Genomic DNA, 26,381 nt, shown 5'->3' on the forward strand with positions numbered 1-26,381 from the left:
TTTTATTTGTAATTTGTAATATTTATTGTGGTTTTTTAATGAATTTTAGTATTATGGAAATGTTTTTGTTTGATTGAATTTTAAATTAATTGTGCTCGTCCTTGCGGAAGAGCACAACTGTGGGTGTTGTGCTCTTGCTAGAGAGCAGACAGAAAAAGTGGGGCCGGGCCCACAACCGTGTCGCTGGCAAGAGCATGGTTGTGGATGCTCATAAGACTTGCACCTTTCCAGCAAGACTACCAACTATGAAAACCAACATTTCTCTACCATTTGCCATCAAGAAAATACAAATAAAAATCACTGTGAATCCAAACAAAAATGAGACCCAAAATCATTATTTCAACTTCTTGTATGTACTAAAACATAACAAAAAAATATAGCTTCCATCCTAGGCTATAGAACCAATGGCAAGGAGTACGAAAACGGGCCCGAAACGATCACCTTAACTTATAATGCATGCGTTCGGATCCTCTTCCATGCTATGGTGCACCGGGTAGTATGTGGTCACTGGGGTATGGTAGGGCCTGTATGGCCTATACGGTAATGCAGTGCTGATCATATGCATCATTTCCGGCTCTGGCTCTGGCTCCGGCTTCTTCCCTTCCTCCTCCTTCTTAGGCTCTTCCTTTTTTTCTTCTACGTTGGCTTCCTCCTTCGCCTCTTCTTCCTTCTTCGCCTCCTCCTTCGGCATCTCAGGCTCTTTGGCTGGCCATACTGAGATTATGTGGACTGGCCAGTTCTTTTTCCGAAGTTTGGTAACAACGGATACAGGGTCAACTGTTCCAATCACAGTTAACCTCTTTCCCTTTAGGTCGATGGAGATTTCATCGATACCTACAAATTAGCAAAACAGAAATTAAACAACTGTCACATATTTTTGTCTTGATCTCTCTACTATCGAAGAAGAAGCTTCAAAATTACGCGATAGCGATTTCCTACCCCCTGATTTGATGGCAATGCATAACATAAATGGAACAGGCAACACAACATCGTTTTCTAGATTTATTAAATAAGTTAACTATCTGAAGTTGCAGTGAAAACAGATCATAAGATTGCTGAACTAACTAGTTGCAATCATGGCTTTGTTGGACTAATGAATATCCCCTTTCAAAATCAACATTTCAATTATATCTCTACTCTCTAACGCTGATTGGATCTTATTAGTCATCTAAAACGAAGGTCAATTTGAAAGAATTGATCTTCGTTTACCAGTCTTAAATTACACTAGTATGAGTACTTCATTTGCATAATTATTGTTGGGCTGGTCCGGGAGCCCAACTCAAGTTGGCCCAAAATAAATGGTCATATTTCTTTTTTCCTTAATACTAATTAGTGTGTGTTTAATTAGAAATTGACCGCACATTTTTTTATTTGGGTGAATCACAAAATTGAGACGGTGGAGAAGAGAAAAGAGGGTGAGAGTCAGCTGCTGTGATCATCAATTCAGAGTCAGAATTGAGAGATTGAGTGGCAACGTAACTCCATTTTGTGAAAGGTGAGTGCAGATTTTCAGCTTGGTGCAGTTCTGTTCGAGGCTTTGATCGGGTGTTCATCCGTGGTCTGATTGAGCTGAAATTCGGACAATGGGTAGTCGACTTGAAGATCTTGATATTGCACGGTGGGATTGTTGATCCGTGAACAGTAAGGTCAGATTTTCTGGTGTCGAAGTCAGCCCCTGTTTTGGTGATTTTCTGTGAACAGTAAGGTCAGATTTTCTGGTATCGAAGTCAGCCCCTGTTTTGGTGATTTTCTTTCTTGTTTTGGGTATTTTGCTTAAGATTGTTTTATCAACCTACTTGGAGTTTATACTTGTTGTAGAGGTTGGATATTTGATCTTGTAGCAAAAACATATTATAGTGGAGCTTTTGAGTGGACTCTCAATTCCCGCGGTTTTTCCCTTTTGCTTCGAAAGGATTTTCCACGTAAAAATCGTTGTCTCGGTTTATATTTCTGCTGATTGTTTGTCTTTGATATTATCGTGCCACATTGTGTTAGAAATAATTATCGACTTGTGTTATTAGGAGAGAAAGAACACCGTTTGTGCTTCCGCAGGTTTTGGTTGTTTGGTTTCTTCCCAACAATTATACCACAAACGAGTATAATTAACTATGCAAATAGGCTAGCTTAATGCAGAATCAATGAAAATGACCACCTATACTTATATCACTATATTTCACCATTATTCAATCAACATTATATACATATATTATATATATGCAATTGAGAAGGACGGCGTACCAAAAAGGGTTGAGACCGTCTTCAAAGCCCTCCTCTGTTGATCTTTGTCATTTTGCAAATCCAAACTCAACACAAATTTCTGCAAATTAAATTCCCATAAAGCAGAACAAAATGTGCTAAAATAAGGATCTAACTGTCAGACGCAAATAATTATTTAAATCACAACAACGCCAAATCAATGAATTCCAAACAATAAGTAAAATAAATTCACGATCTCAAACTCAAAGCAACAATCATTTTCCAATAAGAACAGTATTCCAGATCCAAAATAAACAAAATAAATCACAAAAAAAGTCCATTAGATTGTGAGGGTGAGGAAGAAAGAGCTGCATGTACAGAAAAGTTTGATCCATTTCCAACCTAAAAAAGAGAAAAATATGGAATCAAACCTTCATCTCCTACTGCAAAATAAAATCTCAAAGAATCTGACTCTTCCTGAAAAATGTAGTTTGTGGTCAATTAACAGAGATAGACAGTGAAGTAGAGGGAGAGGAGAGAAGAAATGGAATGGAAAAGAGATTAATATAGGAAAGCAGAGGAAAAGACAGACAGTAAAATTATGGATTACTGTAAGGAATTTAAAGAAAAAAACTGAGGAACATGACAGGTGAGAAAACAGCAGCCTACCTTTTCACCTCTGTCTATATCTCCACTCCACAACTACAGTCTACAAATGAATGTGTATGTATAGAGAGAGAATGAGATTCAGTGCACGTTTCTCTTCGGCGGAATGTGACATCACTTGAAAACTATCGAGCCTTCAATCACTGTTCATAAAAAAGAACTGTTCTATCGCGTTCAAAAATTAAAAGCGTATTATAAATAATCCTTACAAATTAGTAGTACTATAAAAATAATAAGTTTCAACTTTTTGAATTGTTTCATATTCATATGTATACAAAATATTCAATGATATTCAAAATAACTTGTAGTACTCACTAAAATAAGAACTTCCTCCGTTCCTTGTTAATTGAGATATTTTTTTTGGCACGGAGTTTAAGAATAGTGTGTTAAACGGATGATTATTAAAGTAAGAGATATAAAGAGAGAATAAAGTGAAGTATAAGATAGAGTTATTTTTTGTCAAAAATAGAAATGACTCAATTATTTTGAAACTTTTCAAAATAGAAAAAATGACTCAATTAACATGGAAAAGAAGGAAGTATCTTTTTCTTTTATTTTTCTTTCCTTTAGTTTTTCTTTTCTTAATTTAGTATAAAATATTATTTTGAACATCATAAAAACTATAACATTTTGTATATAAAAAAAGGACAAATGAGGAAAATAGAAACTCTCGGATTTACTTTAATTTAAATTTTTTGAGATGGACTAGAACTTGACTAAATTTTATAATTTAAGTGACTATTAATCCATTATTAAATGTCTCGGATTTAATTTGACGAGAATTTTTTAAATTAATTACATATAATTAGAAAGGTTAGAATAGTGTGGTCTCATATTTATTATTTTATATACTCTATAGTACGCGGAATTTTTTTTTCTAGAGAGTATTAATTTTACTATGCAGTTAGCTGATAAAATAAAAGAAATGAAGAAGAAAAATAGATATAGTAGGAGAAAGAATATTTTCATAAATAGAAAACCAATTTTGGTGAACGAGCTCAAATGACAAAATATGACTTTTTTTCGTGGACGTAGTTTTATATTACTCCTTATATCCGAAAAATAGTCCACATTTTCCATTTTCATCTATCCATTAAAATTAATACACTTATTTTTGATTTTTTTCCACGATATATGATACTAATATACATTATCTTATTTGCAACTTATATCACTAAACACACCACTAAATATAACTAAACATAGTTAAAAATGTGGCTTCTAAGTTAGGTGAGACTTTTTTTTCTTCACAAGATTTAAAAGGTGATGGTTACTAAGTAAAAGAATAATAAATATAAGAGAAAATAAATAAAGAGAATAAAGTAGAGATAATAAAGATTAAGATAGTTGATTTTTTTATAATAAAGATTAAGATAGTTGATTTTTTTTAAAAGAGATAATATTCAATTAATTTGGTTAACGCAAAAATAAATACGATACACTTAACCTTGGAGGGAGGGAATACTACTTTAGTCATATTTTTCTTTCACCACTTTATTTTATCAATTGCGCATTACTATATATTATGGGCGCTATTTATAGGTAATTAGAAAGTAATGAGCGTAGAGAAATACCAAACGCTCAAATATATTAGTAATAATAATGGGGACTATTTTTAGGTAATTAGAAAGTATAATGAGTGTGGAGAATACCAAACACTTAAATATATTAATGTAATAATAATGATGCAAGTCTCAAAATATCAAAGTAAAACATTCAACATACGAGGATAAAGTAATTTTAACTAATTTATTGGGTCACGGCTACTAAAACATTGGTAGTAATATACTACTACGAGGACTATTTTAGGAACGATGAAAGTATAATGATTTAGGACAATACCAAACCATACACTAAAATGTATAGTGATACTCCATCTCCATGATGCAAATCTCAAAATATTCAAATAAAACATTTAACAGACAATGAAAAAGTGATTTTAACATATTGGGTTACTTATCACTCATTCCTTAATTTCCGTGCCCAAAAGGAAATGTGCAACTAATGCGGGACGGAGGGAGTATTTCTTTTCACATATATTACTAAAGACTTTAGGTAGGAAGAAAGACTAATCAGTTCGAAAAATACCAAATACTAAAATATAATATTAATAATGCAAGTCTCAAAATATCCAAATAAAACATTTAACAAACGTGGATGAAGTATTTTAACTTTTTGAGTCATTGTTGGTAAAACAGTTAAACACACACACTAAAAAAATGTTAAATGATATTTTTTAATACAATTAAAAACGTTAATTTTTGTTTCTAAATATTCCATCAACGCTTCAAAAAACGTCCTTATTATTGGTGTCCCAACTAAAATTAGAGGATGTAAATGAAAGCGTCCCATAAAAATAAAAAATTAAATTAATTTGTCTTTAATTTGAGGAAGTTTTCTTTTGCATTCTAAATTGTTGATATTTTCTAAAACTTTATAACGCTAGTAGTTGCGCCTTAATTTTTGTAGCCTTAAGTTTTTCTTATAGTGAATATATTTACTACTATGTGGACTAAATTATACTCCTATTACTCTATTTGTCACATATCAAATCTTTTAGTTTGTTTAATAAAAAATATTATATTTTATTTTTTGGAAAAAAATTTCTCTCATTTTAATATATAAAAAAATATTTTTTCCTTATATTTAACACATAAAATAATATCTCCTAAAATCATGTGCCATCACCCAAGTATGACAGAGAGTATAATGATGCAAGAATCAAAATAGCCGAATAAAACAATTAATAAGTGATTTATAACTTTATAAAATAGCCGAATAAGACATTTAATAGACAAGGATGAAGTAATTTAGAACTTTATCAAAATAGCCGAATAAGACATTTTATAGACGAGGAAGGAGTAATTTTGAACTTTATCAAAATAGTTGAATAAGACATTTAATAGACGAGGATGAAGTAATTTTGAACTTTATCTCAATAGTCGAATAAGACAATTAATAGACAAGTCTGATGTAATTTAGAACTTTATCAAAATAGTCAAATAAGACATTTTATGGACGAGGATGTAGTAATTTATAACGTTTGGATCACTACATGTACATGTTTCTAGTGTGAAATTAAGTTTAATTTCATGAATTTTAATATTTTAGAGCATCCACAATGCACAAGTGTTGTCTATTCTTGACGGGACGAGATGGCGGGGGACGCGTTGCGAATGTCCCCTCTCGGTGGGTGTCATGCAAGTGGGCTTCGTTTTACTTGGTTTTAAAATTTATTTATATTTATAAATAGATGGAGTAGTATTTAATTATAAAATTGATTTTTATATATATTCCTTATTTTTGTTGAACTATTCATTCACGGCGTGTGTTGAGACAAGTATGTTAAGGCTTAAACACCTCAATCTCATCCGTTCTTACGTTTTGTGTCCATTGCAGGTCTTGAACACCACTTTGGATTCATAAGTATATTTTATGAAGCGGCCTCACTTCACAGTTATACAGGTGATTACTCGTTGAGTATATTGCCATACTTGATCTGCTCAAGAATTCAATCTCCTCGTGATCTGTAGGAATCATTAAAAGCAATATACTTAACCTCACCACTAGACAAGTTTTTAATACTCTATTACTACCTCCGTCCCATTGAAGATGACTAACTTTCCTTTTTGGTTTGTCTCAATCAAGATGACTCATTACTAAAAATGGAAACACATTTATCTCTACTTTATTCTGTCTCCACTTAACACACAAAATAAAGCTTCATAAAATCTCGTGCCGCCCAAGGAAGGGTCATCTTCCTTGGGACGGATGGAGTACTCTAGGGAATAGATAAAGACGAGTGTTTCACACAAATTCTTATAGATTAAATTTTCCATTGAACCAAGTTTTTGGGATCTCCAAACGTTATGGTTGGATTACCACTATGACAATTCTTTAGGTTGATGATTTCAAACTCATTCTCTCTAGCAATTTATTAATTTAATCACGATTTAACCCTTTGGTTAGCAGATCCGCTAGATTTTCAAATGACTGCACATAGTCAACGAAAAGAACCTCTGTTGTGATCAAATGTCTCACGATAATATGTCGAGACTTATCATATACACAAACTTAAATCCAAAAGAATATTTCATATTCATCTACTTTTTACCCTTTTAAAATCTTACCTACATAATATCACAAATTGTACAAAAAAAATAATATATACAGAGTATTAATTTATCTAAAATGTATTGCAAAATAATTTTTAATTGATTAAAAATCAATAAAAGTTAATATATCAACTTGGAAAAAAATTAAAATATCCTCAATTAAAAGTTTAAAGATGTCCGTGTATTGAAGTATGATTATTAGACCAATTTAATCTATCTCAAAAATTCAGTTAGATATATTTACATTAAATAGCCCAATACCCAATTAAGTATTAATTATTTGAAGTCCATTTAGCTAGGTAATAAAACCTAAAAAACATAAACAAAAATTCATTTAGCTAAGTATTAATTATTTGAAGTCCATTTAGCTAAGTATTAATTATCTCAAAAATTCAGTTAGATATATCTTCTTTATTGTGATTTCTTCCCTAATTTGTGCAACTCCTTCAAGCAGCTGATCCTTCTCTTCAAATATAAACAAAAAAGGAAGGGTTTAATTACAATATTTAGAAAATAAAAAACAGATTTGGAGCTATGAAGAGTTAAAAAGTGCTACGAATCCATATACTTTAAATATGGAGCTATGAAGAGTTAAAAACACGGCTACAAATCCATATATTTTTCAGAGGATGCAAAGCTCACAGATACATACTACAGTACAAATTTTCAGCCCAGCCCAATTAGTTACATTTGGGGCAGTAATAGAACAGATAAAATGTGGTTGGGCTGTAAGCCCATTTGGACAATTGGAAATGCTAGACTTACAATTATATTGGACAAGGTGTGCAAAAAAAATATTCATGTTTGTGTAAGAAATGTGCTCAGTTATTGGCGCGAAGGAGTGGTGAGTGAGGTGGTATAGGCGAGTGAGGCGACATTATACGAGGTGAGGTGGCCATTTTTCGCGACGAAAAGCTCAATTTCAAGTTCCTTTGCCACGACTTGGCCCCCTTCCCTTTCTCAACGAACATCCGGATCCTCCCTAGAGCGATCTCTAAGGTCTCGTCATCCATATTCGCGAAGCAAACTCTAAACCAACCCGGCTCGTAGCAGTGGAAGGACGAGCCGGGTGACACATTCAACTTCACCTCATTAACAATCACCCTCCACAACTCCATCTCACCATCAAATGTGGGCTCTTTCAATAGTTGCCTAAGGTCCATCCAACAATAAAGCCCAGCATTGCTCTCCAAACACCCTATGCCCACTTCTTTAAGCCCTTTAGTAAACGAGTCGTACCGGCTCGCCAGCCTCCTCCTGCTTTCAGACAAGTACTTGTCCGTAAATTCTTCGTCCAACAACATTTTCGCCAATAAATGTTGCGTTTGCGACGAAACTAGTCCGAAGCTCGACTGCTTCCTAGCACAACTAACCACGTGGTCATTGTACGAGTACAAAATCCCGACCCTAAAGCCGGGGAGGCCCATGTCCTTAGACAAACTATACACCACGTGAATTAGGTCAAGGTTGCACTCCATCTCTTCCGCTACTTCCGAAATGCTCACAAATCGCGGTGAACGGAACACGGTCGCCCCGTATATTTCGTCGCACACTAGATGGATTTGCTTCTCATTGATGAATGTTACTAGGCTTCTTAAATTGGTCTTGTCCATTGTCGTGCCTAATGGATTGGAAGGGTTTGACAGAATTACCCCTTTAACCTTGATATTGGCTTTTTGGGCATTCTCATATGCTTCTTCAAGGTCCTCTTTGGTCATTTGAAAATTGTTCGAGCTTTGGCAGGTTACCGGTAGTAGTCGGACTTTGGTTCTCCATCTCAAATCCCGATTAAATCTGCACGCCAAAATCAAAAGTTTAGGATATAATTATATGTAATTTTTTAAACACCATAAATAAATCCAATTAGTTGACATATGTTGTGCACGTGGTCCACGCTGACTAGATAGAGTCTAGATTGAGCTACAAATTGACTTTTAGCATATCAATTCTACAAGTCAATTACTAGACATTTTATAATATTATTCATGTTGAAAATTGCATGTTTAATGAATTAGTGGGTGGGTGTTGTGGTCAAGTACAAGTATAAAATTTATTACACCCGAATAGTGGGGTAGCACAATCTGAAAATATAGTAGTAGTAGTAGCTAGAGAATAAACTAAAAATGTTTCGAAAAGTGACATATTGGCATAGGTGTAATTTGTTCCTTGCCAACTCAAAATATTCTTTAAAGAGAGTTTTGTTTAAATGCAACAGTATCATGTGTGATAACAACTTCTCCTCCACCGAATTAAATCTGGATGGACACGTGTAGGGCGCAGATTGTATAACATACAATGTGTATTAAGTAGGTCTGAAGGGCGTGTTTAATTTATTTGGAGGTAGTAGAATGTTTGTTGCTTGTTACATTATGTTTGTTATTTCGGCACGGAAGTAAAGTTTAGTGAGATATAGAGAGCATAAACTTATCTGGTGTATATAGATTTCGGAAGAAATAATTACGACACGATTGTGACGCGTGAGACTAAATAGGTGACCCCTTTTAGTAGTTACGTAACTAAATATTATTCTGGAGTTTAAAAATGTTTATACTATTTTTGATGTGTGATGAAGCGAGTGTAGAAGCTATAGGTAGAGAGTACTATTATTAATTGCAAAACGTGTAAGGTGGATTATATTAGAATTGCGACTTACGCAGGATAATAAGGAGACGGCACGAGAAATGCATCGCCCTCGTTAGCCAAACAGAATATAGCAACCTCATTAGCTCCGGTTGCTCCACCCGCCATTACTATGCGATCTGGATCGAATCTCACTCTTTCGCCTCGTGCTTTTTCCATGAATCTTGCCACTCCCTGAAACATATCAAAATTTATATAACTAAGCTTCTAGTATAACTAATTTTTTTTATTTGATAGTATTATTATTATTATTATTATTATTATTATTATTATATACCTTTCTGAAGTCGGGCAAGCCGTGATAGTCTTGAAACAATGCCATATTTTTGAATGCATGGAGTCCTTCAGCGTTGCAGATGGAGGCCTCCGGATTTGCCTTGATCCAATCCAACACCATGTCCAGCGAAAGCTGATTTTCGGCGAGGCCCATTTGGATGACTCCGTTAGGGTTGGTGAGGGGGTGGAAAGGGTCTTTGTCATAAGCTTTCCATCCATCGAAATACGGTGAGTTTTCGCCGTGTTCATCGCTGGTGGCGAGTTTGGATAGAAGCGCTTGGGATTTCACCTTCTTTGTACCTTCCATTTAATTTGCAGAAGAAAAAGACTTAAGGAGAAGATGTTGAGGCTCTTGTATTACTGTGTGTGTGTGTGTGAAAGATTTTGCTAGGAAGGGAGGATGAAAAGATGAAGTTATTTGCATTGGGGGAAAATGAGCTACTTATATATAGAGGGGAATGACCAAGCTAAAGGGTGACGTGGACTAACACACAGAGAGTCGGTTTCAACATTCAAACCTTTGGAATATTTTCGACCAATACACACGTAAGATTGTTTTCTTACATGTGTGCTCATTGGTCAAATCCTTCTTAAATACTCCCCCTTCCCATAAAATTTATCTCATTTGGAATCTTACCAAAAATAGACATTAAATACATCTCTCAATCTCCTCAATGTGAGACCCTTATTCCACTACATCCCTCCATTTAATACAAAGTCAAATAATTTCTTAAAATTCGCGTCAGGTCAAATTGGGACAAATTTTGAAGGACGGAGGAAGTACTTAGTTACACATACATTGAAATTAATTATATTTATCAATTATTTAAGATATTTCTAATTCCTTTTTATTCTCATATACATTTCTTTTTTCTTTTAGGAAGCACAAGTACGGATGAAGTAGTACTACTATTATTATTTTTATTTTTTTATTAGATAACATGCATCCTCTTAATGGCGTCAATTCAAAAGGCTAGCAATATTTGATTATATCAATACACACATACACATCTTATAAGCCCAATTTATTTATTTATTTGAATGTGCATATACAGACATGAGCTGGAATTTAATCGGCAAATTAATTTTTTTTATTGAAATCTTGAACAACCTCGTGATATATGCATGGATGTAACAAAATCATTCACAGTCAATCACTCACTCGTTGTTATAAATTATCGAATAGAGCCTCAGCTTGACCATCCGCAACGCTGTCTCTTATCCGTCTCTTAACTGTCTCATCTCTTCACTATTCATGGGTCCACTGTACTTTTCACCTCATCTCTTAACTAAGAGACAACACATATATCTCTCAATCTCTTAACCATCTCATCCCTTAACTATTCATTCCATTTCATTTTTTATTTTTATTTTCAACAAATTCAATTAATAAAAACACACTTCATTAAATAAAATAAAATTACAACTTAAAATTCTAAAAAAAAATAAAAAACCACATTAATAAAATCCTAAAAAAATACATAATTTAAAATCTTCCGCTCACTTTCTCTAAATTCAAAATCTCAAAACTCAAAGAAGCAGAAGAAGATATCATCAGTTGCAACGTCTTATTCCGTGGGATCAAAGCTCGAGGCAACAAAAATTCGCAGCGATAGACTTGGGGAGGTGAAGGATTTTATTTTGAATTTAGGATAGAGCTCCGACGAACTTTTAGTATGTGGATTCCAACGATACTTGTAAATTCAGGGTATTTGATTTTTTTATTCGATGCATTTGCTCAAATGGATCCATGAATGGATTTAATTTGTGAGAAGAATAATGTTTTGAGATGAAGAATGTAGAGTGTTTGAGTGAGAATGGTTTTTTTTATGGTGGATTAATTTGTGGGAATGATTTGATATTTATAGAAGTGATTGGGGGGTTAAAAAAAATAATAAAAATTTGCAAAAAAACGGCTATAAACTGCTAGTATATTTTTTGGGAATTTTTAAAATTTTCAAATTTTTCCTGAATTTTTTTAAAAAAATAAAAAAATATATATTTTTTTCGGATAAAAACGACGCCCACTGGCGGGCCGGCGAGTGGGCGTCACGGACGAACAGAGCTCGCCACGTCGCCAACGCGCGTGGCGAGCTGTCTCGCGAGACTTCCCTCCGCGACGAGACAAGGGACTGGCTGGGGACGAGACGAAGCCCGCAACGATGTCTCGATGTGGTCTCATCTCTCCGAGACGAGATAGAGCCCGCAACGAGATGCGTTGCGGGTGCCCTAAGACACAAACAAATTTTACAAGTGTAATTGAACATAAATTCATGATCACATATGTGTTTTGTTAACAAATAAGTTTAATAGCATAATTACTTAGGAGTACTATTTTTTAAGTATATGGATTTCAAAGTAAAATTAAACTAAGTTTTGCTCATATTTTGTTAGTTAAAATGAGTGTACATTAATACTATAAGAGCATTCACAATAATGGACTAGCGCACGGACTAGCCGCTCGTCCTAGTGCTAGTCCACTTCTGCGACCGGCTAGCGGGTGACGAACGAGCCCTGTCCGTCGGATAAGGCGCTAGTCCGTCCGCTAGTCCGCTATTGTGGGCTCCCGACGGACTAGCGGTTTTTTTGATTTTTTTATTATGTAATTTTTTTAAATTATGTATGTTTTTTTTAATTTATATAAAATGGTTGCATTTCCCCGTATTCGTGTCGAAATTTTAATTCCGAATTTGTGATTTTGTTTGTTGGGATGTCCTAGTGCTTGTCCACTATTGTACAGTGGGATGTCCTAGTAATGTGATAATGCAGTGGCTAGTCATAGTGACGTGACAGAAGATGTTTTTGGTTAGTTCTAGTGCTAGTCCGCAGGGATATCCGCCAGGGATATCCGCCCTATTGTAGATGCTCCAAGAAAAGTGCATGCAAGTGATATGTGTACCGTACATAGTAGTATTAATACAGTCAAATGATGAGCAATATGGTAGAGCATATTCAAACCTAAAGTACGATGATGACGTGTGACATTGAATTATAGTCGCCACGCGTGCCAACGCTTAATTTACACATAATTTTAGGCAGAAATTTATTTAAAATTGCTAAACTTTGATGATTTTGGATCATTCATTAATTTCTATATACATATAAAAAAAGTAAGTAAGTCCATTTATATAATTTGATGCTGTCTCAAAGCAAAAGATTCGTTAGTTGAAAATCACACCCTAGTGAAGTCATTATTGTAAGGAAAAACTATACTTATATGATACGTTTAACAAAAATATCTTAATTTATTTATAATCATATAAAGTATATGAACGATTGAAAGCTAACTCTATGTTCTTAATTACTTCATGTTTTAGTTTTGTTTACTTGGTGCATGCTGTGTAATCGCCTGAGTTAGGGTGTTTTTTTATTGTACTCTGTTAATTTATTCATAACTCATAGTCATACTTATTTTCATTTTCATTAAAATTAGTAAACTTCCACTTATGATAAATTTTTCCATCTAATCAAGTAAGCAACTATCATAATTATTGGTATGAGCGGACATAGTCATTTTTTTTTGGCTAGTATGAGTATTTTTGCTTGCGATAGTGCAATCTTTCTTTTATTCTGTTGATGTTTTTTTTTTTCAAAAAAGGATTAATTATGATTCTTCATCTACCCACATGATAACTTGAACCCAACATATTAGTTGAAGGAGAAACGTCTTACCGATTGATTTGCACTTTATCATCTATTTTGTTAATGGCCTTGTTGATATACTATTTCCCCTTCTTTTTAAACTTCTCCTCAGCTTTAGATTTGAACATTTTATTACTCATAAAAAATATATACTCCTAATTATTATTTTGTTAATTCTCATACGGAGTATAATTTGTACACTTTATTATGATTATTTTCAGATATTAGATTTTATGTTAATAATAATTTAGAATGTAACGTACAATTTTCTCAAATTTAATTTAAGATTATAATTTCATCAAATACTCTCTTTGAACTTGAAAATGATACTTCGCTACTTTATTAATTATTGTTACTTTATTAAATAACACTAAAGATCTACAAGGCGTACCCGTTTTCCACATATTACCCGATTTAGAACTTCTCCAAATCTGACCATGAATTTCAAGGATGGGAGGAGCAAACTAATAATTACACACCCTTTCTTAATAAAAGGAATATATTAAAGGCAAATATATAAATAGCGATTATAAATGATAAGTAGTGGTCCGAACGTCAATCAATATAAAATTAGATAATTAGTGCTCAAAAAGAAAAGTTTGGAGGATGTATGTGAATTATTAATGTCATTTAAGACTAAATAAAGAAATAAAAACGCGAAGGAATTTGGTCCAAATTTTCTGGAACGCGCTACACGACGCAATAAATGGGAAGTGTGATAGTTTTCAACTTATTGCCAAATATGTTTTGTAAATGATGCAAGTGTATCTTGGACGGAAACAAAATTTACCAATTTTAGCATCGATTTTGACTAGCCTTTGGGATGTCCAAAGAGCGATGCACACTATTAATAATTGTCGGATAGTATTTAATTGCGATAAGTATTTTAATCCCAAGCCTATAATTATAATTTTAGTAGTTATATATGACCATAAATTATACTACTCCATATACATAATCGGACTCTATGTATTTTACATTTAAAATCGACCCATAAATATTATTTAATTAAAAATAAATTACTACTTATATTAATATTTGTAGAATTTGGAAAAGATTAATTATTTTATTGGATATTTGTATAATTAAATGTGTGAATTTGTCAAAAATATTTTAAAATCAAATCCTTAGAATAATTTTTTTTATAATAGAGTCAAATTAGTAAGAAAAAGAGTAATAGAATTAATAATTTAGCTTGCAAATTGCATCGTTCCTAAAATATAGGAGTATGGAATATCTTCCTAGCTGTCGCTTTAGTTTCTTTCTAACCGAATGTACCCTCGTTTCATTTGTTTGACTGGGTATCCAAACCAAACATATTTTACACGGTTAAACTATATAATTGCGATAATTTTATATCGAAAAACCAAAATCAGATTTTAAAAAGTATTGTATAATTTTATAATAAAATGCGAGTGAAGTGAGTTAGTAGATTATAAGACCAATTTATTAATTATGGTATAAAGTGAAATATGACTCTTGTCGTGGGACGAACTGAAATGGAAAAATATAGTAACTCTTATTATGGGATGAGGGAGTATATTATTCTAAAAAATTCGAATGGTAAAATTGTTGTAATGGATTTAAGTACAGTCGCTGAAACTACAATAAACATAAAGTGGGTAAAAGAAAACATAAGAAAAAAAACAATTGACTAGTCGATATATAGATTATCTGTCATCTGTAAATGTATGTACATGTCACCGGCCTATGTTTATGTCATTTATTTGATGTTGGATTAGTTAGTTTAATGTCATGACTCCTATAGTCCTAGAATTTTGGAGCCAATCATATATCTTCTATCATCCCCCACACCGTCCATATATTACAAGTCATATAATTCATCTATTTTAAATTTTTTTGTTCAAACCTATAAACAAGTCTATAATTTATTTATATGCACATGAGTACTCCAATTTTATTAATTAGATTTTTCGACTTATAATTCGGTATATTAAACTATATTGCGATTATGAATTCAACATTATCCACCAGATTATATGTGTCGCGCGACGTATTATTTCTATATAAAAAGCATCAAATATATGGAATACATATAAAACATATTTAGAAATAATTTAAACTATCATCCTGATATAAAATATGAAATTGGAATGGCAATTTAGATTATTATTGTTATAATTGTTTTGTTATTGTACTTTTTTTTGTTATTGTTATTATTGTTAATCCACATAAATAAATGTGTATAATTCTTTAGGCGAATATGGATCTAGGAATAGGCTTTTTATCACCAGATCTTCCATCACCTGATAAATCTAACGTGTTAATATGGAGATTATGCCGTAACGTACGTGATGCAACTCATGGAAGTAATTTCATTATCCAAAATGATTTTGATCATTTTATTTTTAAATTATGGAATGCTTAACTTTTGACTAAAAAATGAAAATTTCAAAGATATATACGCATGCGATAAGGATGAAAACTTGAAATATAGAAGTTTGTTTGTGGTCAATTCCACAAGGATGCACGCAGTCATCAAATTATTAGAAATTAATCTGCTTAATATGTCTTCTTTATGATTTATATTGATTGGAAAATATCGTTCACACCGACCCCTTTTTAGCAAAATTTGGGTTCTCCTTTCTTTAAACGATTGGACGTCTTCTTTGTTTATTCTGATAATAATGGTTTTAATTCCTTTTAAGAATCTGTTATCGAGTTGAGTATCTGACTCTTTATCTAATCAATCCTCAAAATGAGTTTCATTTAATTAATTATTACATACAAAATGAAATATACAAAGCGTGTGGAGGTGCAACAAGCCGTATCTCCCCTTTATCAATTCCTTCAACTATATCACTATAGAGAATATTTAAAATTTAACTTTCTTTTTTGAAGTTTTTTCTCTTGGAAAAATCATAAAGTAAACATACTTTACGCATGTAGTACACGTGCATTGAATATGTATGTTTTGTAAAAGGACACTTAAGTTATGTTGAAACGACCAAATATTGTAATAATAATACTTAAATAGATCCTTAAACATTCACACTTTTTAGTGAAGCATATATTTTTGCATAATTCACATTTATAAATTAATTAGTATAGTATATTTATATAACACTGATATGGGATTCATTTTTTAAGTATAAAAAACGTGCATGTAATTCTGACTAATTAAAAGATCGTAAATAAAAATGGATTTAGGAAAAGGGTAATCAACAATGTGTGAAAAGTTGACTTGAATCGTAAATCAATTTTTCAAAAGCATAACTGCATAATATGTCAATTTTCAACTTAGAAGAAAAATGGTGGTTGACTATATACCTTTTATGTAAGCAATAATATTTTTACTTGAGCGCGAAGCTTTGCCCACATACTTTATTTTACGATTATTTACCTTTTAAGCACAAAATCGTTGACATTGCCTAAGTTCAAACTAATTAAATAAGTTAAATTAATAATTATCCAAAAGATCACTCTAGATTTAGTATAATAAAGCGCACGAAAAGAAGACAAGTATATAGTAGTAGTTTTTTATTAACTAACATCTTTATTATCTTATATTCAATCTCTGAAAATATAAAGAGGCGTGATTCTCAATTATATAATATACTAGTACTATTAAAAATAGTAGTAGTAAAATCAACTCTTATTTGGACATGTTAGAGCATCCACATCCGTGCTCTTGTCAACGAGCATGGATGTGTGCCCGGACCCACTTTTTCTGCCTGCTTTTAGGCAAGAGCACAACACTCACATCCGTGCTCTTCCGCAAGAACGAGCACAAGGGTCCCACCATTCCATTATTCAATTTAAATAAAAACATTTCCATAAAATTAAAATACATTAAAAATACCCGGAATAATATTACAAAATACATTAAAAAATAAAAATTACATAATTAAAATCCTAAAAAATAAAAATTACATAATTAAAATCATAAAAAATAAAAATTATATAATTAAACTCCTAATAAAAAAACATAATTCAACTCCTAAAATAAAAAAAACCACTACTCGTGGCCGAATTTCGCCAAAATGCGTTTGATTAGGTCTTCTTGTAGCTCAACGTGGGTTCGGGTATCGCGCATTGTGTGCCTTGTTTCGATCCTCTCACCCACCGTCGTATGCACACCTCGGCGTGGGGGAGACCTCGCGCTTGAGCTTCCGGCTTCATCCTCGTCGTAAAAGCTAGCCGCCCTCGATCCTTCGTCGGCTATAATCATGTTGTGTAAGATAATACACATGTACATGATGTCGACGATATTTTTCACGTACCACAGCTGAGACGGGGCCTTCACAATGTTGAATAGGGCTTGAAGGACCCCAAAGGCTCTTTCGACGTCTTTCCGCGCGGACTCTTGATGCTGCGCAAAAAGAACCCGTCTCGGGTCTTGAGGGTTGCTGAGCGTCTTCACGAAAGTCGACCACCTTGGGTAGATACCATCGGCGAGATAGTAACCCATGTGGTATACATTTCTGTTGACGGTGAAGTCGATCGCCGGTGCTACACCATTCAACACATCATTGAAGAGGGGTGAAGAATAGAGCACGTTCAAGTCGTTGTTGGCTCCGGCAACACCGAAATATGCATGCCAAATCCATAGGCGGTAGTCGTCGACCGCTTCATGGATGAGTGTTGGGCCGCCGCCTTTTCGGCCGCTTAAGTGTTGCCCCCTCCAAGCAGTCGGGTAATTCTTCCACCTCCAATGCATGCAGTCAATGCTGCCAAGCATACCGGGAAAGCCATGGACTGTTTCGTGAAGACGAAGCAACCGTTGGCAATCATCGGTGGTGGGTGCCCGAAGAAATTCATCACTAAAAGCTGAACGAACGACCTCGCAAAAAATTTTAAGACAAAGGATTCCAGTGGACTCACCGACATGCAAATACTCGTCGAAGAGGTCGGCCGTTTGCCCAGTAGCGAGTTGTCGGATGGCACACATACACTTCTGCAATGCCGAGAGACTTTGCCGACCGGCTGCATCTGGACTTGTTTGGAAGTATTCAACACGGGCGGACAATGTGTTGACAATACGCATAAACAAGCGCTTTGACATGCGAAAACGGCGCCTAAAGTAATCTTCCGGAAACCGCGGCTGGTCGGAAAAATAGTCGGCAACGAGCCTTTCGTGGGCTCCCTCCCGGTCACGATGAATGTAGCGGCGAGTTGATCTAGTTGGTTGAGGAGGAGGGGCGGGGGTATTCGCTGCGACATATGCTTCATAAGCGGCACGATGTTGTTCGTAGTAATCTTGTTCTTCGCGCTCTGCTTCCGCAATGAGATGAGTGAAATCCATTTGAGGTTTTGGGTGAGAGATGAAGACGTAGATAAGTTGTATGAAAAATATGAATGAGAGATGATTTGATGTGAAAAATGGATGATGAATGTGTGTATTTATAGATGATTTTGGGGAAAAAAATACAGAAAACGGGAAAAAAAACGACCATTTTTTTGGGATTGTGAAAATATTTTTTTTGGTATTATTTTTTATTTTTTTTTAAAAAATGATTTTCCGACGGATATGCAGTTGGCCAATCAGAACGCGCCACGTCGCCTGCTCGTTGGCACGAACGTGTTCGATGCATCGAGCAGCGTCGTGCCAGCGCCCGAGCGCAACGGCGGACAGCGTCTCCGTGCCGTTGGCACGGACGGACGGACGCGTCCCTGCTTGTCGATGTGGATGCTCTTATAGTGTGCACGTGTGACGAGAAGCCGAAGTTGCTATTTTAGAATGTTTTGTAGGCTAAGTCTGTTTATATGCAACATTTCATAATTCATAAATCATAAATCACAAATCTTAGTTAAGATACCCATATTTTAGTAATCAAAACACTAATTAACTTTGTATTAGAAAAAAAAAAGCAATAACGATGGGTCAAGCCTGTTGGTTAATGATTCTTCTTCCCAACACAACTAAAGTTCAATCCATGAACAATACTCTTCATGTCGAATATATCTTAGTAATATACTGTACTACTTTCTCATGGAATTAGTCTCAAGTGTTGAATAATTTAATTTCAACTAGTTTTATCTAGCCAAATTCTATTTAAACTCTTTGTATTTGATTCTAGTTGTATATCCATATTTGCATACTATTCAGACTGGTCTTCTTAATGTTGCACACTCAGTAGACAAGTTAGGTGAGAAATTGATTTATATTCCAAGTGTATTTTAGTACTTTTATGAAGATGGAGCACTTATTTGAATTTTTTATACACGTGATCCACTTATTATGTTGAAATATAAATCTATATATTCAACCAAAATTGTTGATGTGCTAAAGTTAAAATTGAAAATGCTTTAGATATAAAGTCTTTATGATGATAACTCGCGACCACATAATCCAGAATTAATTGCATGCAATTTGTAATTTTATTATTTTATTGTCTCTTAAGAGAGGTCAGTTATTAAAAACTCCCATTAATATCACACAGAGATTATGAAGGCAATCGATGTGGGGTTTCAAATTCAAATAAGCTTTCTTTTCTTTTGAGATGAATTCTCATTTTTAGCGTGTAAAATTTTTTTTAGACTAATTAGGTACTAAATGACTTGCATTTTGTCTCCTTGACTTGTGAGCTGGGACAACATAAGTGAGGACCACTTTTACGAAGAGAGGTAAAATCTGAATTAGTGTTTGTTGAAAAACTAAATGTTCACATCAACTCGATGATAATCTTATCTTGTCTATATATACTTGAACAACCATATTCTTTATAAGGTATTTTAAGAGGGTGGATGAAGTGCTTAAGAATAAAAACTACTACCTCCAACACATAATAGGAGTCCGCATTTGACTCGGTACGAGTTTTAAGAAATGTAAAGAAAAGTGAGTTGAAAAAGTTAGCGAAGTAAGGGTCTCACTTTTATTTATTAGTTTTATAATAATGAATGTGAGTGAAATGAGTTAGTGAATGTGAGACCTACTTACCATTTATAATAAAAGTAAAAATGGACTCTTATTAAAAGATGGACTAAAATGGTAAAAATGATTCTTATTGTGGGAAAGAGGTAGTAACAATTAATAGAAATGTGTGTAATCTATTGATCCATTAAGCAATTCACCTTCTGTACCATTTATAGTAAAAGAAAAAATGGACTCTTATTAAAAGATGGACTAAAATGGTAAAAATGAATTCTTATTGTGGGAAAGAGGTAGTAACAATTAATAGAAATGTGCGTAATCTATTGATCCATTAAGCAATTCACACTTCTGTGTTTCATCATTTACAAGATAATGGAATGAGTACATTTTTTTATGCAACTAGTAATATTCATTTCACACACAACATATACATATTGTTTGTATGAATTTGTAGAGCTAAAATTCCAATTTCGAATATTACTTATATAAATGTAATGAATTTCTGTAAAATAATATAACATGATTTTGCATCTATATATTCGAAATCGGGATCATGAATTTATTCAACAAAGTAATGGATCCATCTTAAAAATTGGCCCCTCACAGTTTTGTCCTAAAAATAGTTTAGTTTATCAATTTTATGTATGTCATATTTGCGTGTTTATCGTGGAGTAGATGGAGCTATCGTACACGTCCCCATACAAAATTAAGATATGTCAATCTATTTCATGACTTATAAGGGATCAAATCACTTATGATTCACTAATTACCGGGACCTCTTTTGTTATTGGATCAACACCGAGATGACTAATCTCAGTAAGGAACAAGCTAATTACAACTAGAATAATATGTAACTAGTACAAGATTTACAGAAAACCCTAGCCTATATTGGATCTGGAACCGACCGAATATAGCAAACTATACTCTGTAAATCTCCTGCACACTTAATACACAAGTTAGTAACACAAAGCACAAGATCCTTTCGGATCTAAATCATAAAGGAATACAAGAAACGAAATGGAACAGAAGATTTAGGATATGGCTCAGGTCGCACACACGACTGCACAGGGCCAAGGACCTCCTCAATCTTCACCAACAAATCTCAAGGGAGCACAGTGAAACAATCGAACCCCAAACCTAGGGTTTTTCCGATTACTACAATACAATAGTCACCTCACACATCAAATGACTCACAACCACAGCCACAAGGCTTCAAGAACACACGAATCCCACGGATCTAAGAAATCAATCGAGGATCTTCCACCAAACAGCCAAATTTGAACTCAACCATTCGAAACCAAAGAAATCTCCTAATCAACACAAGAGTTGAGAGATGTACACTCAGTTCTCACAAAAACAGAGAAGAGAGTCACCAGAGAAGAAGATCGGAAGCCATTTCAAAGAGAGAGATAAAGGTTCTAGAGAGAAGCTGGAGAGAAAGCATGTAGAGAGAGAGAGCAAATGAACAGACTGCGTAACCGAGGAGGCGCATGGAGTGTTTAACACTACAAACAAACACACCCTAGATTCAACGGTCCTCCATCATGATCCGTGTGACAAGGCATACATGGCAGCCATCAGAGCGTTCATTTAAGTATTGGGCCAAACCCGAATTGGGTCACCAATATATATGAAACGGGCCATCAATTAAATCAGCCCAACTGATTAAATAGCAAGCCCAAATTGAAGTCCAAATATATCTCACAATAAGATACTATGACAACTAACACCCAACAATACTGATTGATCTATAATGATGTCCACGTCATAATACTATGACAACTAACACCCAACAATACTGATTGATCTATAATGATGTCCACATCGGATATGACAACTACAATACAATTAATATTGATCTATATCTAATTTTCTTCAATAATTCCAAACTAATATTCAAACGCAAAAATTGTTCGAGCCCATCTCATCGTGATAGGTGAATATCCAAATTTAGATCATCATTTAAATGGATACAAATTTGGATTTGAATCTAGACTCATTTCACAGTTAGAAATGTTTCACGGACTACTTCAATAGTACTTCCCCTTCGTCCGCTATTACGAGTCTCAGTTGAGCATTTTAGTTCGTCCGTTATTAGGAGTCTCAGTTCATTTTTACCGTAAAACTAATACTCCATATAAAAATGGATCTCACATTCCACTATCTTTTTTCAATCATTTTCTATTTCTTAAAATTCTTGTCGAACTCAAATGAGACTCCTAATGGCGAATGGAACGGAGGAAGTGTATTAAAAAGGGTTTCCTTGAACAAATTAAGTCTTCTACGGTGCAATTGACGGCGGACTTAACTATACATTAATCAAACCACACTAAGCAATTGTTAATTCTATACAGTACTCGTTAAAATACTATTTCCTCTTGAATTAAAATGACACACTTTAATTTTTATTTTGTCCCAAATAAAATGACATGTTTTCATTTTTGAAAATTTTCTCTCTCCAATTAATACAACCAACCACATTTTCTCTTATCAATTAAATATTTCACTTTCTTTCTCTTTCAATTTAATACTTACATCCACTTTTTCTCTCTCCAATTAAATTCATTAACCAACAACTTCTAAAATCTGGTGTCGACTAAGAAATGTGTCATCTTAGGCGGGACAGAGGAATTAATTGCTAAGAAACGCAGAAACTTCACCAATGAGTAGCAATATGAAAGAAGACAAGCTTTTGAATTCATTAATTTTATGTTGGGATTATAAGGTCATATAATTATTTAAAAAAACGTAAATGGTTAAATAAAATAGGGATTATGAAAAATGAGATGGTTGTCGAATCCAAAGTCATAATCTTTAAAGAGGTGAACTCTTGAGTCATGACAAAATTGGACCCGCATGTCTGGTTGTCTTCCAATATGTAATTTTCATTCTATGAAACTTGATTTTAGAGATTTCTTTTCCTACCCAACAATTTAACTGCAAGCTGTAAAGATGTTCCACGTACGCTTGCAAAATTCAAACATAATTATCCAACCAAAATAAAAAACTATTCTATCATGAAAAAAATAAGATAATCACGCGATTATATTTCAACAGAAAGAAAGAATAATGCATGCATGCAAAAAGAAATTCAATGTTGTATTAAAATTAGAAGCTTGACCATAAACTGCGTGCTTCTTGATTCCAATAGTTGTTGAACTAGTCACATGATCTATACAAATACTATTATTCGGCTTTAACTTGGAACAGGATAATCTTTTCAGATTATTTACCTAGAAAGGGGAAATTCAAAAAAATCTTTACTTATTATTTTTTAGCCACATCTATACTACTTAAAAGTGACAGTTGGTTGAAAGTACTATTTTACCCTTTTGGGCGGAAAAAATGACTGCCCGTGTAGCTATTTTTTTTTATTTCTTTTACAAATGAAGTTCGCTTAATGTGTGATATGGCTGAGTTTGTATATACTGAGATTTGTGGTAGAGTTGCAGCCTACTTGTGTTTTGTTGCATAGGCTTTTTTAAAAAAACACTATTCTATTACAATATATCTAACTATTATAATATATAATTCTTCTGACTGATATTAGAATATATTTATTTCTTGTGCCTGATCTTCTATTCCTTAAAACTTTTCATGTATATAAACTTAAAAATATTTTTGAAATTCATTTTTTAAAGGAAAATGGGGAAAGAGTGAAAGTTGTCATAATCTTTCCTGTTATAAATTAATACTGTTCCAGATCCATTCACTTTCCAAGGCAATTTGTTCTTGAAAAAAAATTATATATAGTTAGTAGCATGTAATGTAATTCAGATACAAAATTGATACAATGAAAAAAAACTATATATAGTCAGTTTCATGTAATGGAATTCAACAAAATTGGTGCAGTATTTAAATGAGGAGTAACTCTGCTAAATCTAAAAAATTTGAAGTATTTAAATCTGATTTTTTTTAAAAAAATCGTTTTCTAAAGAAAATGGAGAAAGGGTGCAGTTGACATATTTACTCATTAAATTTAAAAGAATTTCAAGTACATAAATTTGAAAAAAAATCATGATTTTTCTTTAAAGAAAATGGCAGAAAGTTGGAGGGTACTAAATATGATAAGCTTACTTTGAAAGCATTATTGAATTAATATATGCAGAGCATATTTAAAAAAATTTCAAGTATATAAATTTGAAAAAATATGAAGAGAGAAATGTTCGAGAGAATATCAAAAGTGAAAAAAGACACAATTACCTATAATATAGAGTAATTAAATGCAAAACCTAAATCATGAACAACATTTGAACTAAACCAGTTTGATGTACCTATTGTTTGGTTCAACTTTAGACTCTAACTAATTAAAATAAGTTTATTTGAACTATATTTGAAAAATATATACATGGATGATAAATTTCTTAGCAGACAGGTATAGGAATTAATGTGCACCTATAGAGTACATTTTTAAACCTATAAAGAAAGAATTTCGTTTATATGCTATAAAGAAAGAATTTCGCACATTTTGTATTTATCTGGATATATTGTTCATATATTGATGCACTAGAGTAGGTTATAGTCTCCCACGCCAGCTATGTCATTGTGCTCTCTGTGATGATTGTAGAGTGAGGAGTGTGAGGCGGTTGTTCATTTCTCTAGGGTTTTTCTCTCTCCTTTTTCTGCAGAATGAAGAGTGAGAAGCAGCTGTTATGTTTTTAGGGTTTAGATTTGTTTTTTTTAACTCGATAGATGCATAAATGAAATGGGCCTTAGTTGAAGTTATATAATTGCTAATTTATGAAATTAAATGGGCCTAATTTTACATAATATGTTTCTGTAATATTTAACTCATATTAATATTAATACGAATTGCAAAATTAGATGGATCGAATCTTAATATTAATATTAGTGTATAAGTATTAGTAATAATATCTTAGATGGTATTTTAAAATTACTTTTCAGGCTAATAATATTTGTAATACTATTTATCATATACAGATTATTAATATTAACATTAGTTAATATATTAATATTTCCTAGGCTAATTGTAAAAGATTTTCCAGCTTAATTTTCATTATCAGATATTGTTTTATATATATTTTTGTTTGTTATGAGAAAGGTCTCTCACAATTGTGTTTTTATAGGGAACTTGCATGTTTTTCTAACCAGCACAATGAACTAGAGAGCCCTATAAATACCCAGTCTAACACTCTCAATCTCCCATAATTAGTTAACATCCTCTCTTAATCGAAATCAGTCAAGAAAATCAATAGAAAAATAGTTCAGTTTCTTCTTCTTCTTCTTCCCTAATTCATTTTCTGCATACTCAATCTCTTTCCATTTCTTCTTTATTTATTTTCTTATGAATCTTCACTCTCTGTTCTTATTGTGTTTGTTTCTGTTTCTTATATATCTATTTTTTCCTGTTTTTAATACTATGCACACAATTAATACAATATTCTAACCTTGAATCTGGCATTACTTCCATTTCTCTGATCCTTGAAACCGTGAATGGCAGCTCTATTTGAGATTTGGAGACCGAAAAATTTACATGAAAGATTTATTTATGTTTCTGTATTTACCTTTATGTCAATTCAATATGAAGTTTCATATTAAGTTCCTTTAAATATGAACTGACCTGTTTTTTCAGTTTCTATTTGAGATTTCAGCATGAAAAATGGATATGGAATGTACCAGTTCCTTCGTCCCCAGAGTTCCTTCTCTCCTATGAGCCCTACACAGTTATTAAAGTGTGCACCATTTCCTATGAGCCCTACACAGTTATTAAAGTGTGCACCATCTCAGAAATTATAGAAAAGTATCTACCTGAAGGTTTGGAAGAGAAGGCTGTTACTTCTGAATTGAAGTTATCAGATTTAATTTTTGGTTCAGATCTTTCGGAGGTAGTTATCTTGAATATTTTTAGCAATCCTTTTTCAATATTCACGTTAATTGTTTATTTATTTTCCAGATATCTCAGGCAAGCTTTGTTTCTCCTGATTTGTCAACAATTGAAAATCATACTCATGCAGAATGGATTGTTGAAGGATCTGTTAAAAGATGTTTGA

At 33.1% G+C, this 26,381-nt stretch overlaps 2 protein-coding genes across 2 annotated transcripts; both read right to left on the minus strand.

Moving 5' to 3' along the window:
- Positions 1 to 244: 244 nt before the first annotated feature.
- On the minus strand, positions 245 to 2,790 carry LOC121793746 (heavy metal-associated isoprenylated plant protein 39-like). Its single transcript, XM_042191780.1, has 3 exons — positions 2,628 to 2,790; positions 2,239 to 2,317; positions 245 to 834 (listed from the first exon to the last, which is right to left on the minus strand). The coding sequence occupies exons 1-3, from the start codon at positions 2,631 to 2,633 to the stop codon at positions 443 to 445; spliced, it is 477 nt and encodes a 158-aa protein (XP_042047714.1). The 5' UTR covers positions 2,634 to 2,790; the 3' UTR covers positions 245 to 442.
- A 4,797-nt stretch (positions 2,791 to 7,587) lies between these two features.
- On the minus strand, positions 7,588 to 10,278 carry LOC121793774 (1-aminocyclopropane-1-carboxylate synthase-like). Its single transcript, XM_042191807.1, has 3 exons — positions 9,895 to 10,278; positions 9,631 to 9,791; positions 7,588 to 8,771 (listed from the first exon to the last, which is right to left on the minus strand). The coding sequence occupies exons 1-3, from the start codon at positions 10,198 to 10,200 to the stop codon at positions 7,799 to 7,801; spliced, it is 1,440 nt and encodes a 479-aa protein (XP_042047741.1). The 5' UTR covers positions 10,201 to 10,278; the 3' UTR covers positions 7,588 to 7,798.
- Positions 10,279 to 26,381: the final 16,103 nt, after the last annotated feature.

The sequence above is a fragment of the Salvia splendens genome, chromosome 3 (assembly GCF_004379255.2).
Source record: "Salvia splendens isolate huo1 chromosome 3, SspV2, whole genome shotgun sequence".
Classification (NCBI taxonomy): domain Eukaryota; kingdom Viridiplantae; phylum Streptophyta; class Magnoliopsida; order Lamiales; family Lamiaceae; genus Salvia; species Salvia splendens.

Bases quoted from the DNA above. Each gene is read 5' to 3' on its own strand.
- LOC121793746 (XM_042191780.1), bottom strand. The intron at 835-2,238 runs GTACGCCGTCCT...GCTAATTTGTAG, and splicing joins GACGGTCTCAACCCTTTTTG to GTATCGATGAAATCTCCATC.
- LOC121793774 (XM_042191807.1), bottom strand. From the start codon at position 10,200: ATGGAAGGTACAAAGAAGGTGAAATCCCAAGCGCTTCTATCCAAACTC. The intron at 9,792-9,894 runs GTATATAATAAT...GATATGTTTCAG, and splicing joins GCTTGCCCGACTTCAGAAAG to GGAGTGGCAAGATTCATGGA. The intron at 8,772-9,630 runs GTAAGTCGCAAT...TTTGGCGTGCAG, and splicing joins CCGTCTCCTTATTATCCTGC to ATTTAATCGGGATTTGAGAT.